Source organism: Haliotis rufescens, unplaced genomic scaffold, assembly GCF_023055435.1.
Source record: "Haliotis rufescens isolate VD_foot unplaced genomic scaffold, xgHalRufe1.0.p SCAF_6, whole genome shotgun sequence".
In the NCBI taxonomy this organism is placed as follows: Eukaryota; Metazoa; Mollusca; class Gastropoda; order Lepetellida; family Haliotidae; genus Haliotis; species Haliotis rufescens.
Genome location: NW_025964334.1, coordinates 38,950,055 through 38,963,544, shown reverse-complemented (window position 1 = coordinate 38,963,544; position 13,490 = coordinate 38,950,055). Strand labels below are relative to the sequence as shown.

At 37.2% G+C, this 13,490-nt stretch overlaps 1 protein-coding gene across 7 annotated transcripts in view; it reads right to left on the bottom strand.

Moving 5' to 3' along the window:
• LOC124145812 (transcriptional activator protein Pur-alpha-like) overlaps positions 1–13,490 on the bottom strand; it is a 38,796-nt gene that overhangs the window by 20,300 nt on the left and 5,006 nt on the right. For all 7 annotated transcript variants that reach the window (XM_046515747.2, XM_046515743.2, XM_046515745.2 and 4 more), the window contains exon 2: positions 2,784–2,890. In XM_046515747.2, the coding sequence (XP_046371703.1) occupies positions 2,784–2,890 (107 nt within the window). The remainder of the gene's footprint in view (positions 1–2,783; positions 2,891–13,490) is intronic.

The window sequence follows — 13,490 nt, the reverse complement described above, 5'->3', positions numbered from 1 at the left end:
GATTTGTATATGAGAAAAGTCATTTTAATTTGAATTTCATTTTGCTATTTTGGATTTGTAAACAAACAAACAAAACAATTATCGCCTTATGGAAAACCAATGTCCCCAATAATGTCGTACCATCAGTTTTTTAATGCAAAAGTAGAAAAAGAGCAATAATAAAATCATTGTCAATCTGGTGCCTTACAATTCTCTTGGCTGGAATGTCTTATGAGATTCGTTTTTTCTTCTAGGTAACAAAAAAACCCTCAATATTCACTGTACATGTTAAAGAGAAACTCAAAAAAAATATTTACTGCCATCACACAACAGTGAAAATTGATTTTATTTTGAAGTTTGCCCATTATTAACAGTTATTTAAGGCCAATGGTGCTTATTCAGTTATTGATCTGCATATTGATTTTGATCAATGGAGCCATGATAGATCAATAACAGATTCAAATCATTTAATTTCTCATCCAGAAATTATCCAATGTAGGGGTGACTTTAGGGCTATTTTCATTATTGCAATAGTACTGTGACAGTAGTAACCCAACTGTTAGGCTTGCTAATCACTGTGAAAGAATGAATAAAGTATTGCCACAATGTAAAAGTCGGCCCTTTTCCATCATGTCCATGGTGTTGCTCCTCAAACCAAAGGGAAGTACATGTAACTCTAATCTGTAGTCATGATGCTTGCTATGAACACACAGCAGGTTTGAAATTTGACTAAGCACTGAGCTTTCTGACACATTGTTCATGTATTACTTGTAACTAACTGCGACATTAACAGTATTGAAACCATCGACTGTTATGCATACTATCGACAATACTATTGGTGTTAATAAATTCCTATTGACATAGTTGCAATCGCATTGCAAACAACTGCAATAAATCGATAGTTCGATTCATCGTTACAGTCCTTATACAATCAGTTGCTGCAGTGTTCCAGCACCTTCTGAGTGTATGTACATTAGATATCACTCCCTGATGAAATCTGGCTTTTGTAAAACATTCCAAATGTGACATAGAGAAGACAATACCATTGTAATCAATGTAACCCATCCTTGCATATCCAATCCCCATCTCCGCTCCCACTATCATGACACTCAATGATACTTCAACTGTGTTTCTGGTGGCATTTCTATCTGCCTGTCATGTGGAACGGTAGCAAACAAAACTACCTCTCCTGGGTAAAATGTACCAATCCAAAGCTCGCTAATAAACGATCAAAGACAATCATGAATGTACGACACCTGTTTTCGAACAGCCATATTGATAGTGATTTGTTGCGCTATCACAAGAGGTGTGATGTTATCATCAAAGCTGCCGACTTGACAGTGCAAACATCCGACTTGCAAACATTCATGTTACATAAACAGAAATCAGACTTGCTGGTCTGAATGTTTCACTCTTGCCACTGCTTGCTTACAAAGTATTTAGAACCACTGATGCCTACTGACTGCTTAGAAAGTTCAACTGCCATGATGTCCTAAGGTGTCCATACGACCGGGAGGTATTGTATAAGAGTAAAAGACCTGATTTTAATGAGATTGTAGTCTGGCCCCAACATACACGTCTATAAAAATGCCAGAAGAATACATAAGGTTAGTTCTTGACAAAGAAGACAAATCATTCATTTCCCCTGTCATCATTGTACACAATGTATGCTCTCAATATTATTCCAATTAATAAACTTAAATTCCTGTGACAGAAAAGGGCACCACTCCTAACCAAAACTTGCCAAGTTTCAAGTAATGAAAAGTTTTCGATAAACAGCAAAATTTCACCTAAATTCGTTTGAATTATTTTCATTAAATCCTGAATAGGAAAAGGCACCAGTTCAGTACTTGTTTGATGTGTATACCAAGTTTCATAAAGAATTATTGAACAGTTAATGTTCTGGAAACACGGCTCTTGATCTGATTAACGTTCCGGTCCCAACTGCTGAGGATGCCAATGACAGAACACGCAGAACAAAATAAATCTACATTCAAAGCCTGAGACTTAATGGCAACCTGTGAATCAAAATTTAGAAGACTACCGGGGGGTAATACAAATGACTTCCATGTAATTATAATTAGTATTTGGGATGTTAAGACAGAATCATAATAAAAAAAAAATCATATCTTACACTGAAAGAATCAATCTTTGTACCCTGTGACATTACACTCAAGAATGTCATAATATGACAACCAAAGGCCAGACTAATTTACTTATTACATTTTCATCTATGCCTGCCTCACTACCAAACCCCACCTTACAGTTTATTGTCAAGTGCAAACAGTAGAAGAAAATGGCTATTCAGAGTATTCCCTTCTTGCTTCACTTGAAATACAGTCATGTTTCATCTTTTATCACATCAGAGGACAGTTATGAATTAGGTGTCTTGAACATATGAAACTGGAAGTTTAACCCCCAAAATAAAAACACAATTTGAAATATTGGATGAACATCTGAAAATATATTAGGCTCAATCAAGGGTCATGTGAATAGTGCATGTCATGCACAACACAATATCACACGTGAAATATTGTTATCTCTGAGACTAGTCTTTAGTCCATGAAGAAAATTCTTTGCTGCCATTTTTGGTAAGGCTTTGTGATGACAATATCATTAAAGATTTACAGGAACATGTAATAACATTACAAAAAACTAAATCTACTACCGAGTCTCACTCTTGTCATCCCTTTTGAAAACTGGCAACTTTGTCAGTTAAGACCAGACACCCTCACAAATCTTCCAAAACCATTAAGCATACATTGAAACCAAAGTACATAGGCTAGAGAACATTAATAACTTACCTCAGCCACTTTGATAAAGCGACCTCGTCTGTTCTGTTTAACATCCAGGTAAAATCTCTTTGACTGGATGTGTAAAGTTCTTGTGGCAAGTTCCTGCTCACCAGATCCTGAAATTGTATGGAAATATATTCAGACCTGGGTAAAATAAAAGACTTACAGAATCTTTATAGGACACCATGAGCATCAATTTTATAGTATTAATGCTTTCTAATCTATCTGTAATGCATTAATTTCACATGTGATGGTATGTATTGTGATAATGCTATCCTCTTAATGCCATGAACTATCACCTTGCTCTCAGCAGTTTTTGGTAATAGACAGTTTACTTGAAGTGAATTTTAACACAATGCCTCCTCTAGCTCAGAACTTGGTTAATGGTTTGACCCACAATGGCATAAATGTGGCAGAGCAGCAAAGTACAAATACAAAGAAGAATCTTTTTTCTTCCGGTCAAGGCTCATAACAAATCTCAGTAAGAAATATACAACCTTCTAAGTACTTGACACGGGAAGGGAAGGAAAGGAAAGGAACTCTTTTGATTTGTTTATCATACAAATACTTCATGAAATACTTGTTTTCGTACGCTTTTATCTTATCCTGCCCAAAACAAGATCATACTATAAAAATGACCACATAGATTAATAAAAATGATATTTTGTTAAGTAATTACTTTAAAACTACAGCCTAACAATGACGGTCTTGTGTTAAGATGTTCATGTAGCAATATGCTCACAACCAGCAACAAGCAACCAGCTATCTTTGCTGAACAGACAACAAAAATTGGAACTTACTGTAATACATAATGATCATATTTCAGCTACCCACATAAAATAGCCCACAAACATACAAGTGGGACAATTTGATGATGCAGCTTCAGGGCTTGATTTAACCATATAAATCAAACACCAGTGCAACCTATCAGTGAAAAGTGCAACCTAATGCAAAGCTTCCGATAACTTTTTGAGCAATGAGTTTTTACTCTGGGGTTTCTGTTTTAATTGGGTTATTACTTTTTTTTATTGGGTAACCAATATTTTTTCACCCATCTATTCATCACTATAGGGTTTTTCCCAAAATTAGTGAATATTTTAAGGTTTAAAAACGGTGAAATAATGTTTTAGGCTTGACTCGGAAAGAAAATTAGCTCGTAATAGTGTTTTGGAAATTAGCTCCTTTGTACGCATGCTGAAAAAGCATCATTGGGTATTTACAGGAGCTGTTTTTATACATTTGAGTTTTTCATTTAATGCATGGGTTTCTGTACGCAACTTAATTGAATGTAATTGGGTTTTGAATATTTTTTGGGGGTATTTTACGCAAATACGCTGCTTTTCTGTAGCTCTGCTAATGTTTATGTCTACCTGCACTAGTGAGTGAGTGAGTATGGTTTTACGCAACTTTTAGCACTATTCAAGCAACATCACGGTGGGGGACACCAGAAATGGGCTTCACACATTGTACCCATGTCGGGAATCGAACCCGGGTCTTCAGTGTGACAAGCTAACGCTTTAACCACTAGGCTACCCGACAGCCCTCTACTTGCACTAAATGCAGGTAAAGAATTAATCAAATTTTGTGTCTGACTAACACTTATATTTCCACACGATTAGTGAACGCTCTCGGTGCCTCTGCATCACTAACCCCTGTGTTATTTATGATTACTCATGCTTTCTTGGGCTTGATTTCATTAAACTGTGGCTACTGCAAGATAATATTCCTATGATGTTTTACAACAATAAGTTATTAATTAATATAAAATCATGACACAGTCATCAGACATCTGAGATTTAATTTATTTAGACTAGTCTTTGCAATTGTCATGTCTATTTTTCAAGTTTAATAAGTTTATTGGACCAGGGTGCAACCTGGATTTGTCTGGTGAAACTAGATTTTCATGTCAACATGCTCTTGGTTCGGTTCATGTTAAATCAAGTTCATTAAATAGAGCCCTAAGCTAACAATAACTATTTTACAGCAATAGTAGTAATGTTAGCCAAAACAATTAAGTCTTAAAAACAAAACTTAGCTCAGGCATAATGTTCTGTAGGTTTCCGTCTTTTAATCATGTCAATATTGACTATCAACTTTGTACCTAAATATCTAATATTTAATGCCTAAGAAGAAAAGTGCGGTGATTGGTAAATATTCTTCCATAACTCTATGTCAAGATGTCCTCTGGAAAATAATACACCGAGTACTATCAACATCACATACTATCAACAGTATATATCTCAATATTAATGCATTTCTGATTTTCATTTGGGGTTTTAACAATGAAAGCAACAGGATCTATCATGATCTATATTGGGGGAAGATAAAAGTGAGCAGCTATTAATATGATAAAAGGAAGCAGATGAAATGTTTATGTGTGGCTGAGAACAAGAAACTATTTCAGCATGTTCAGTGTCTGGAAATATAGCGAACACAACAGATACATTTCATTAGTGTTGTATGTTGATGGTCTCAAGGTATTCTTTTGAACAAAGAAGTCAACAATAGTGGAATATCTCATACTGAATTAATTTAGATCTCAATGTCCATTCCACACTAAATGTATTGCATTTACTTGTCATCAAGCAAAATCTTTCCGAGCTGGACTTCCTTCATTTCAGATTCCAGAATGAAATTGTGTGACAAAGGACCAATTTATCATGTAATTAATGTTCCTCTTGTCTGGATTACACTGTGTTTACAAATAAGACACCTTCTCAAAATGCTTATATTTTTTCTCAAAACAAGTTAAAAAGTGAACGAGTACATATAGTAAGTCAGTATGGTTTAATGCCGCCTTTGGCAATATTACAGCAATATCACGGCGGGGTATACCAGAAATGGGCTTCACACATTGTATCAATTAGGGGAATCAAACCCAGGTGTTCGGCATGACGACAAGTTAAAAGGAATGGATTCCAATTTTTATCAAAGGTTTGTAGGGATACATTTTTTACTTTATTTGAAAATACTGTAGATACTGCAAACTGCCTCTTGAATAACATCAAATAACTATTGATGTTGTTCATATCACAAACTTTACCAAGTCAGATGACAGCTAACAAACAGTGCAAACTGGCATACTCGCCTGCTGGCCCTATCAGTTTCAGGCTTTTGTGGGATGTCCCAAGCCACACTCCGTCGCAGTGGTGACTCAGCATAACACCACTGCCACAGGCTAATTTGCATATCACGTGACTGGACTTTTCTCTTGTTTGTAAACAAACGCGCTTTTTCAGAAATCAGTATAGAACGGACTAATGCAAGTATTTCGGGGCGCTTTACATATTGTTTTGCATAACTATATAGATACTACAACTGCGACAGTGAGTTGCATGACCATATATATTTATGCATCAAAGTGACCGTGTCGCTAGCTCTCCGTTGGGCTTCGATGACAGCACGTGGAGCCGTACAACCAATGTAAACATAGGATAACTACGCAAAAACAAGTAGATTTTTACGTATTTGCATACTTTCTCAATGAAAGTTAACCATTCTTTGACATTTGTTTATGAAAATGTGTAGACTTGTCAAACATGAAACGGATGAAAAGCATATGCAATATCTTGAATGGACTGTGAAAGATGTGACGAATCGTCACATGGCGCTGGCCTGTGGCAGAGGTACTATGCTAGCTGGCTGCCGGCCGCATGGAACTCTGGGTAGGAGAGTGGTCCCAAGCTCTAAATCTAAGCCAAATGACCTTGACCTTCAATCTTGGCCATGAGCTGCCAGAAAAATTCACAATAAAAGCATATTTGATGTTACATTAAGTTACTGCCGCATACTGATTATACAGTCTGAATTAGATTTATTGTCCACAAGTCTTTCAAGGTGTCAATGACCTTGACACAAGGCAATTGAAGATTTGTATTATCATAAATTAAAGTCAAGTATTACATTTTTTTGGACACTTAAGTTTTCTAAAGAAGATAATTTATGGATGTCAGGGCTCGATTTAGATACAGGCAAACCTCATGTTGAATTTGGGGGACCTGGAAAAAAGTATGAGACGTCAGAGGAATTTGATGCTTAATTTGGGACTCCCAAATGAGTTCGGACAACTGGGAATTTGACACATCCAAGTTCAACACGAGGTTTCGATTGAATATAAAACATGCAAAGTGCAACCTATTTTGAAAAATGCAACCTAATAATATTTATGTCTACATGCACCAAGGGCATGTCAAAATAATTCAAAGCTTGTGTCTGACTAACCCTTACTTGTCCTCACACAAAATCAAACTTTAAATACACTCATTACCTCAAAAGGTATGTTTTAATTATTGATGAAACCCAAAGAAATACACTTACAGGGATAGATATTGGCACGAGCCCACACCAGCTTTGTTAATGTTGAAGGTATCCTAAGAACTAGTAGAATTTCAAACATTTTGGGAGGCTATTGCTATATATTAATATTATTATCACTATTCAGGCTAGTATATTTTCTTGGTTAATTTCAATCCCTGAGATGCCAACCCTAATTCACTTAATTAGGTTTGGAGTAATCAGTGAAAAAGAGTAATATTAACAATACCATGTTGCAGGTTTTCACTTCAACATTCTCATTCTCGTGTGTATTGGTTCGATTAGCGATAAACCTCGTAACCCTCAGGCAGTCATAGTGTGAGTAATCTAATTACTGTACTACCCTAATACATATGCTCTTGTCAAATCTGACTTCATATATACACCGTGGTGTTTTTTCATCACGTCTACGGTAATCAAAGTATAGACTCTCACGTCTTGACATTTCGTTTCACATGCATTCTCAATATTGAATGCAGACATATTAGTTATTGGCTGTTTTGTATTCGCCTTTACCCTGAACAAGAGCCTGAAACATGAAAGTTAAGCTGCCTTGAGTGTATTGTACATGTTCAGTGAGGCTCCCGACCCAGGTTATCTAAACTGCAGAATCCCCTCCATGGGTGAAATGGAACAACCAGGAGGTCTTAAAAAGTAACTTGCCAAACTCTCCCATACATAAAAGTTAAGCGGTAGTCATCCAAAATGCTATACTGAAGAAAGTACACCTTTTTCCTGGTACAAGAATGAGTGTGATATCACTTGTGGTTACAAATGAGATCAATTATCCCCTTAAAATACTTGCGAAAAGAACAAGATTTTGGGTGTGGGAGGCAAATAGGTCATTTGATACTCAGAAAAGGGGTGGGTGCAAATAATCTAAACCTGAAATGCAGAAAAAAACTAACTTGTCCTTTTTTTGTTTGCGAATTCACTATCTTGTATGCCCACAATTATCTTTAAGTACTGCCTGGCACATGTTGTATGAGGCCTAGCATTGTCGCGTTGAAAGATGACGTTCTCATGGGTTTTCGCCCATATTACGCTTCCATCGCCAAATCAGTCAACCTCCTGTATGCAGTCGGCAGCAAATTCTTCATGGTGAAATTGGTACATCCCAGCTTTCATATCAGCTCAATGCAGAGAAAATATAGCAGGCCATACCCAGCATGCTTGACACTACCAATGTTGCATTGGGCAATGTTGCGTCAAATCAACACCTCTAGATAAGCTGTTTGGCTCTGAGACGTGCCTACATGTTGACGTGCTGATGTTGTCAAGGATACTGTTGTAAAGGTTGTTGTGCACATTTAATCACCCCTGTAATAATGCATTTAATGTTAAAACAAATCCCCAGCAACCTATGCTGGTCGTAAGAGGTGACCAAATGGATCGGGTGTCATACTCGGTGACTTTGTTGATGGCTTGTCATCATACTCTAAGAGCATGGATCATTGTTTACAATATCAACCACTGGATTGTCAACGCACAGAATTGATTACTTACAGACTGCCATATCATACAGCTGAAATATTGAGGAGTGTGGCATTGGAACACACAAACAAAACAACTTAATTGCAATGACATAGCATTATTTTGCGATCCTGGGCAGCCATTGTTATACGAGGTCATTCTGAGTTGAGTCTATCATGTGACCAATGTTTAGGGACCAATTCAAAAGTTTGATGTTGGATAAAAATCATATTCCTTAAGTTTAGGGGTGGCTTAAAGGCCCCGCAAGTTTTCCATCCAACAAAATCAACCTTCCTGCATGCTTGCGCTTGTATTAGTCCGAACTAATGCCAATTCATAGTGCATGCCCACAGAGATACCATGTCACAGTTTAACATTAATATCCCACTCAAACACAGTATACTGCCTATTAGCGGACCAGCCCTTGTTTTAGCTCTTTAATGCCGAGCGCCAGACAGGGAAACAACAAGTACCATCTTTTAACGTCTTTTGGTATGACTCGGCAGGGGATCACACCCCGGACCTTCCAATCTCTGGGTGGACGCTTTACCACTCGACCACGGATGCGGTGAGTGACAAAAGAAGCCACTAAACTCGGAAATTCAACATTTTCAGAATAAAGTTTTTTTGGGGGGGTAATGTCTCAAAATTAAGGAATCAAGTTTTTTTATCAAACTGTTGAACTGGTGCCTTAGAGATGGTGCCCTGGGACACATTGAATAGCCAGCCAATCTCATTATAATCAGGTCTTAGTACTCGCCACCGCTTAACAAAGATCTGAGGACATCCCCCTTACAGGTCTTCTGTTTTAAATGTTTCTCACACAGAAGCGAGAGCTAGACTGAATGGTACAGCCCATAACTGTCGTTTGGAATACCCTGTGGTAACATATTAGTAGTATAGGTAATGGGGGTTCTGGACCACTTCCACCAGAGCCAGATTTATATACCAATACTGCTACTACAGGGGGAATTTTTTATGCAAAAATGATGATGCGATTTAACGATAGTCATGAGATTCAGCTAAATTGACTCTAGCTCACCACCACCTGGAGTCAATCAAAGCTTCTATGATATAAATTTTTATAGGTAATGGGGGTTCTGCCGCAACTCCACTGGAGCCAGATTTATATACCTACACCATCACTACAGGGGGAATTTTTTATGTGTAAACGCTGATGTGATTTAACGATCGTTATGAGGTGAGGTGAAATTGGGTTTAACGTCGCGTCCAAGATTATTGCACTTATATAGCGACGTTAACGATCGTTATGAGACTAAGTTAAATTGACTCTAGCTCACCACTACCTGGAGCCAATCAATGATACCATTAGTATAAAAACGATGATGATAAAAATTGTAATGAAAATATTCTCTATCATATTTACTAATACGCATACCATTATTTTTAACGAAGTGGTATTCAACATTTTTACTAAGTTCTTCGTTCATTTTACTAGGAGACCAGACTATAATTTCTTCTTGGTAATTGGAAAGAAACAATTGATGACCGTATTTGGTTGGTTTGACATCACTGATATAATATATACCTTGTGGTAATTCTCTCCATTTGATAATTTTGTCCCTGAGCATAAATGCTTCGATAGCGTTTTTGAGTTCTTCCTTTGTTGGTTTGTAATTCTCCATTATTATATACTTACGTAAGCATTTGTTTAAATGTGATCTAATGATAATAAGCAATCTATTTTTAATCTCCAACCAGTTCTTTGGTTTTGGCACGGAATAATTGACGCGCTTGTTGTCTCCCCTGTTCTATGAACTTTTTTTTCTCTTCTTCGCTAATACCACTGGTCTTACAAGAATTTGATTGAATCTCCTGCTTCATTACGTTGTATTTGGTGAGTTCCGACAAAACTAAAGGAAACTCCTCCTCGGATATCTTACAATTAGCCATTGCTGTTGAAATATGATCCTCAATGCTGTTCAACTTTGCTTCGGCGAGTATACGAATATTATCATGTTTTAATGCTTTCTTTTGCAACTTACGAGAAATGAATTTTATCGTTACTCCTGCCAGTCCTGAGACTCCGGCAGCTATTTCCATGCCAAGTACGATAGGCGCGGCGATTATAGTTGATAATAAACCAACACCGGCTACACCGAGGTCCCATGCCAGCCGTTACAAGCGCGGTGTCAACTCCGTTGAGAGCATTCATGGCTCTGCGAGACTCCGGCAGCTATTTGCATGCCAAGTACGATAGGCGCGGCGATTATAGTTGATAATAAACCAACACCGGCTACACCGAGTCCCATGCCAGCCGTTACAAGCGCGGTGTCAACTCCGTTGAGAGCATTCATGGCTCTGCGATACTTTTTATACAATCCAAGTCTAAACTCCCTCTCCTTATCTATTCGATGTTTTATGTCGCTTATTTGATGTAATCGAAATCCATGAACAGTATCCATCTTTTCATCGAGCGCTGGATATAAACTCATAGTGTATATTACGGTCATATAATAGTCTTTAATTGGTCTTGCTTAAATGTTTTGAGAGTATACATCAACCTTATTATATGTATATTATACGGCATGAATATCTTAGTAAGAGAAATGCTATCACTTTTAATAATTTGGACCCCCTCAAGGGTTGCAACGGGTGATGCTCCAATATGAATAATACAGCAACGTCGAAGCTCATGTTGCTTGAGCCTTTTAATCGATAGACCTGGTAATATTTCGAAGGCATCTTCCGGTGCATCTCCGAACAAGACTTCAATAATAAGCGTAGAAAGATTAGGTATTGCACTCAAGTTATCTTTGATATCATTAAATTCAGTAACCAAATTTAAACTAACATTTTTTGATGCCTGACGACTATATAACATATGACCTGGGTTTTCCTGTATCCTCTGAATTGATGTATCTAATGATGTGTTTATAGTATCGGACTCGGTTATAACTTCTTGATTGCTACGGAAATATGGTTCGGTATATTCAGTGCTATCGTCTGCGCTACTTTTACTCAATGACATTTTAATCGTGAGCTGGTATTTTATACTATGTAAATCATCTAATTCCTCGTTAATTTTACTCAATATGATAGGCTTAACATCATTAACATCCATGTTGGAATTAATATCCATCTGCCAACCTCTTAGATATTTACCAATGCCGGCAGATGTGTTTACAAATTTTAATTCTTGTTTTTTATCAACATCGTCAACTGATTTATTATCAACATCATCGGGTTGATTATTATCTAGTAAAGCGATCAATTCAGCTTTTCTCATTCGAGAATAACTTCTCAGCCCACTGTTTTTTGCTTGAGCTTTGAGTTCTCTAACAGTCTGGGGTTTGTTGTATTCCAAACCGAGTAAATCGATCAATTCAGTTTTTCTCATTCGAGAATATCCATGTAGACCACGTTGTTTTGCTAAAGCCTTCAACTCTCTCACAAAAACCATTGTGGTTTAATGGTATATGCAAAATGAGTCAAATCCCACATACAGAACATGTATAGTTAATGTTTCCCTGCCTGATGTAATAAAAGTGGATGCCACAGTAAATACCAACAGAACGTCGGTTGCATTGAGTCGGCTTCCCCATGAGTGTAAACCTGCACAGATTCATGGTTATACATCTATCATATCATTTGTCTAAATGCAAATGCAAATCACATCTCCACTGGTGAGTCAGGGTGACATGGCTATTTATAGATTAGCAGTCAGAGTAACTCGCTTGCCCGCCCTAACTAGGTCATGGTTTATGTGTAGTTATTGTGTAGCTAAAAATTGCGATGACTGATAACCCAAACATGATGAATGCGATCTTGCAATTTTTTTGTTCATCTGACGGTGTATAAAACTGACTTATTGTTGGTCTCGGCAGTGGGTCAAGTTTTTTTTCCATAAACGAGGAAGTATTTGTGCATGGCAGATTCAACATCCTTAAACGTTTGAATTGATATTTGCCACATCGCTTGTTTCTTTAACCAATCCTTGACCACATCTTTAGATACATTAGCCGCGGTGGCTAATTTTTTTTATTGCTCCTATACCTTTCCAATATCCTCATGGGCTATAGTAAATTTTATTCATTATTAATTAATATTGATGTTTCTTTTAATATGACTCATGACTATCGTTAAATCGCATCATCATTTTTGCATAAAAAATTCCCTCTGTAGTAGCAGTATAGGTATATAAATCTGGCTCTGGTGGACGTGGTCCAGAACCCCCATTACCTGTACTACTCATATTTCAAAGAAGCATGATTAGAAAACATCTTTACAGTCACAATCCCGATCTGGAAAGCGATGCTCCAATTGGTCAGATGAAAGGTCACTTTCATGTGCAGGCACATACATCAATCAAGGGGTTCTCATCTGGTATTACTTTTCTGTGTTGTTACGATTGGATGCATTTGTTTGTTTCTACTTTTTGACATTATTATCATATTCATGCTTCACAATTTGTTTAGGTGATACTTATATGTTTGTTTTTACTGTATTAATGCAAGGTAACAACTTTTGTGACAACAAGTACTACATACGGTGATACAAACCTAGTAAAATAAAGTTTGTGCCTCACATACAAGGAATTGTGAAATAGTGAAATCTGTTGTGTACATTTTACGTTGTCAATGAAGTATATCCACAAAACGTTAAGTCAATTGAGCAAATTGTTTCGGTGTGATAAGTCAGTAAATAAGCAGGGGACTGGGACCTTTGACAAATTGACAAACTTAAGTAACGTGCAGTGATCAATTACTTGCAGATAAAGGGCAAACACCAAAAACCATCCATGAAGATATGAGTATGACACTAGGGAAGGATGCCTCTTTCCTTGCCATCTTAATATTGTGGGCAGCAGCGTGGCAGGGAAAGCCTTAATGACCCGTCCTGGAAATCCTGCAATGTCAGCAACACCAAAAGTGATCCAGAGATTCCATGATATGGTGATGACTGACC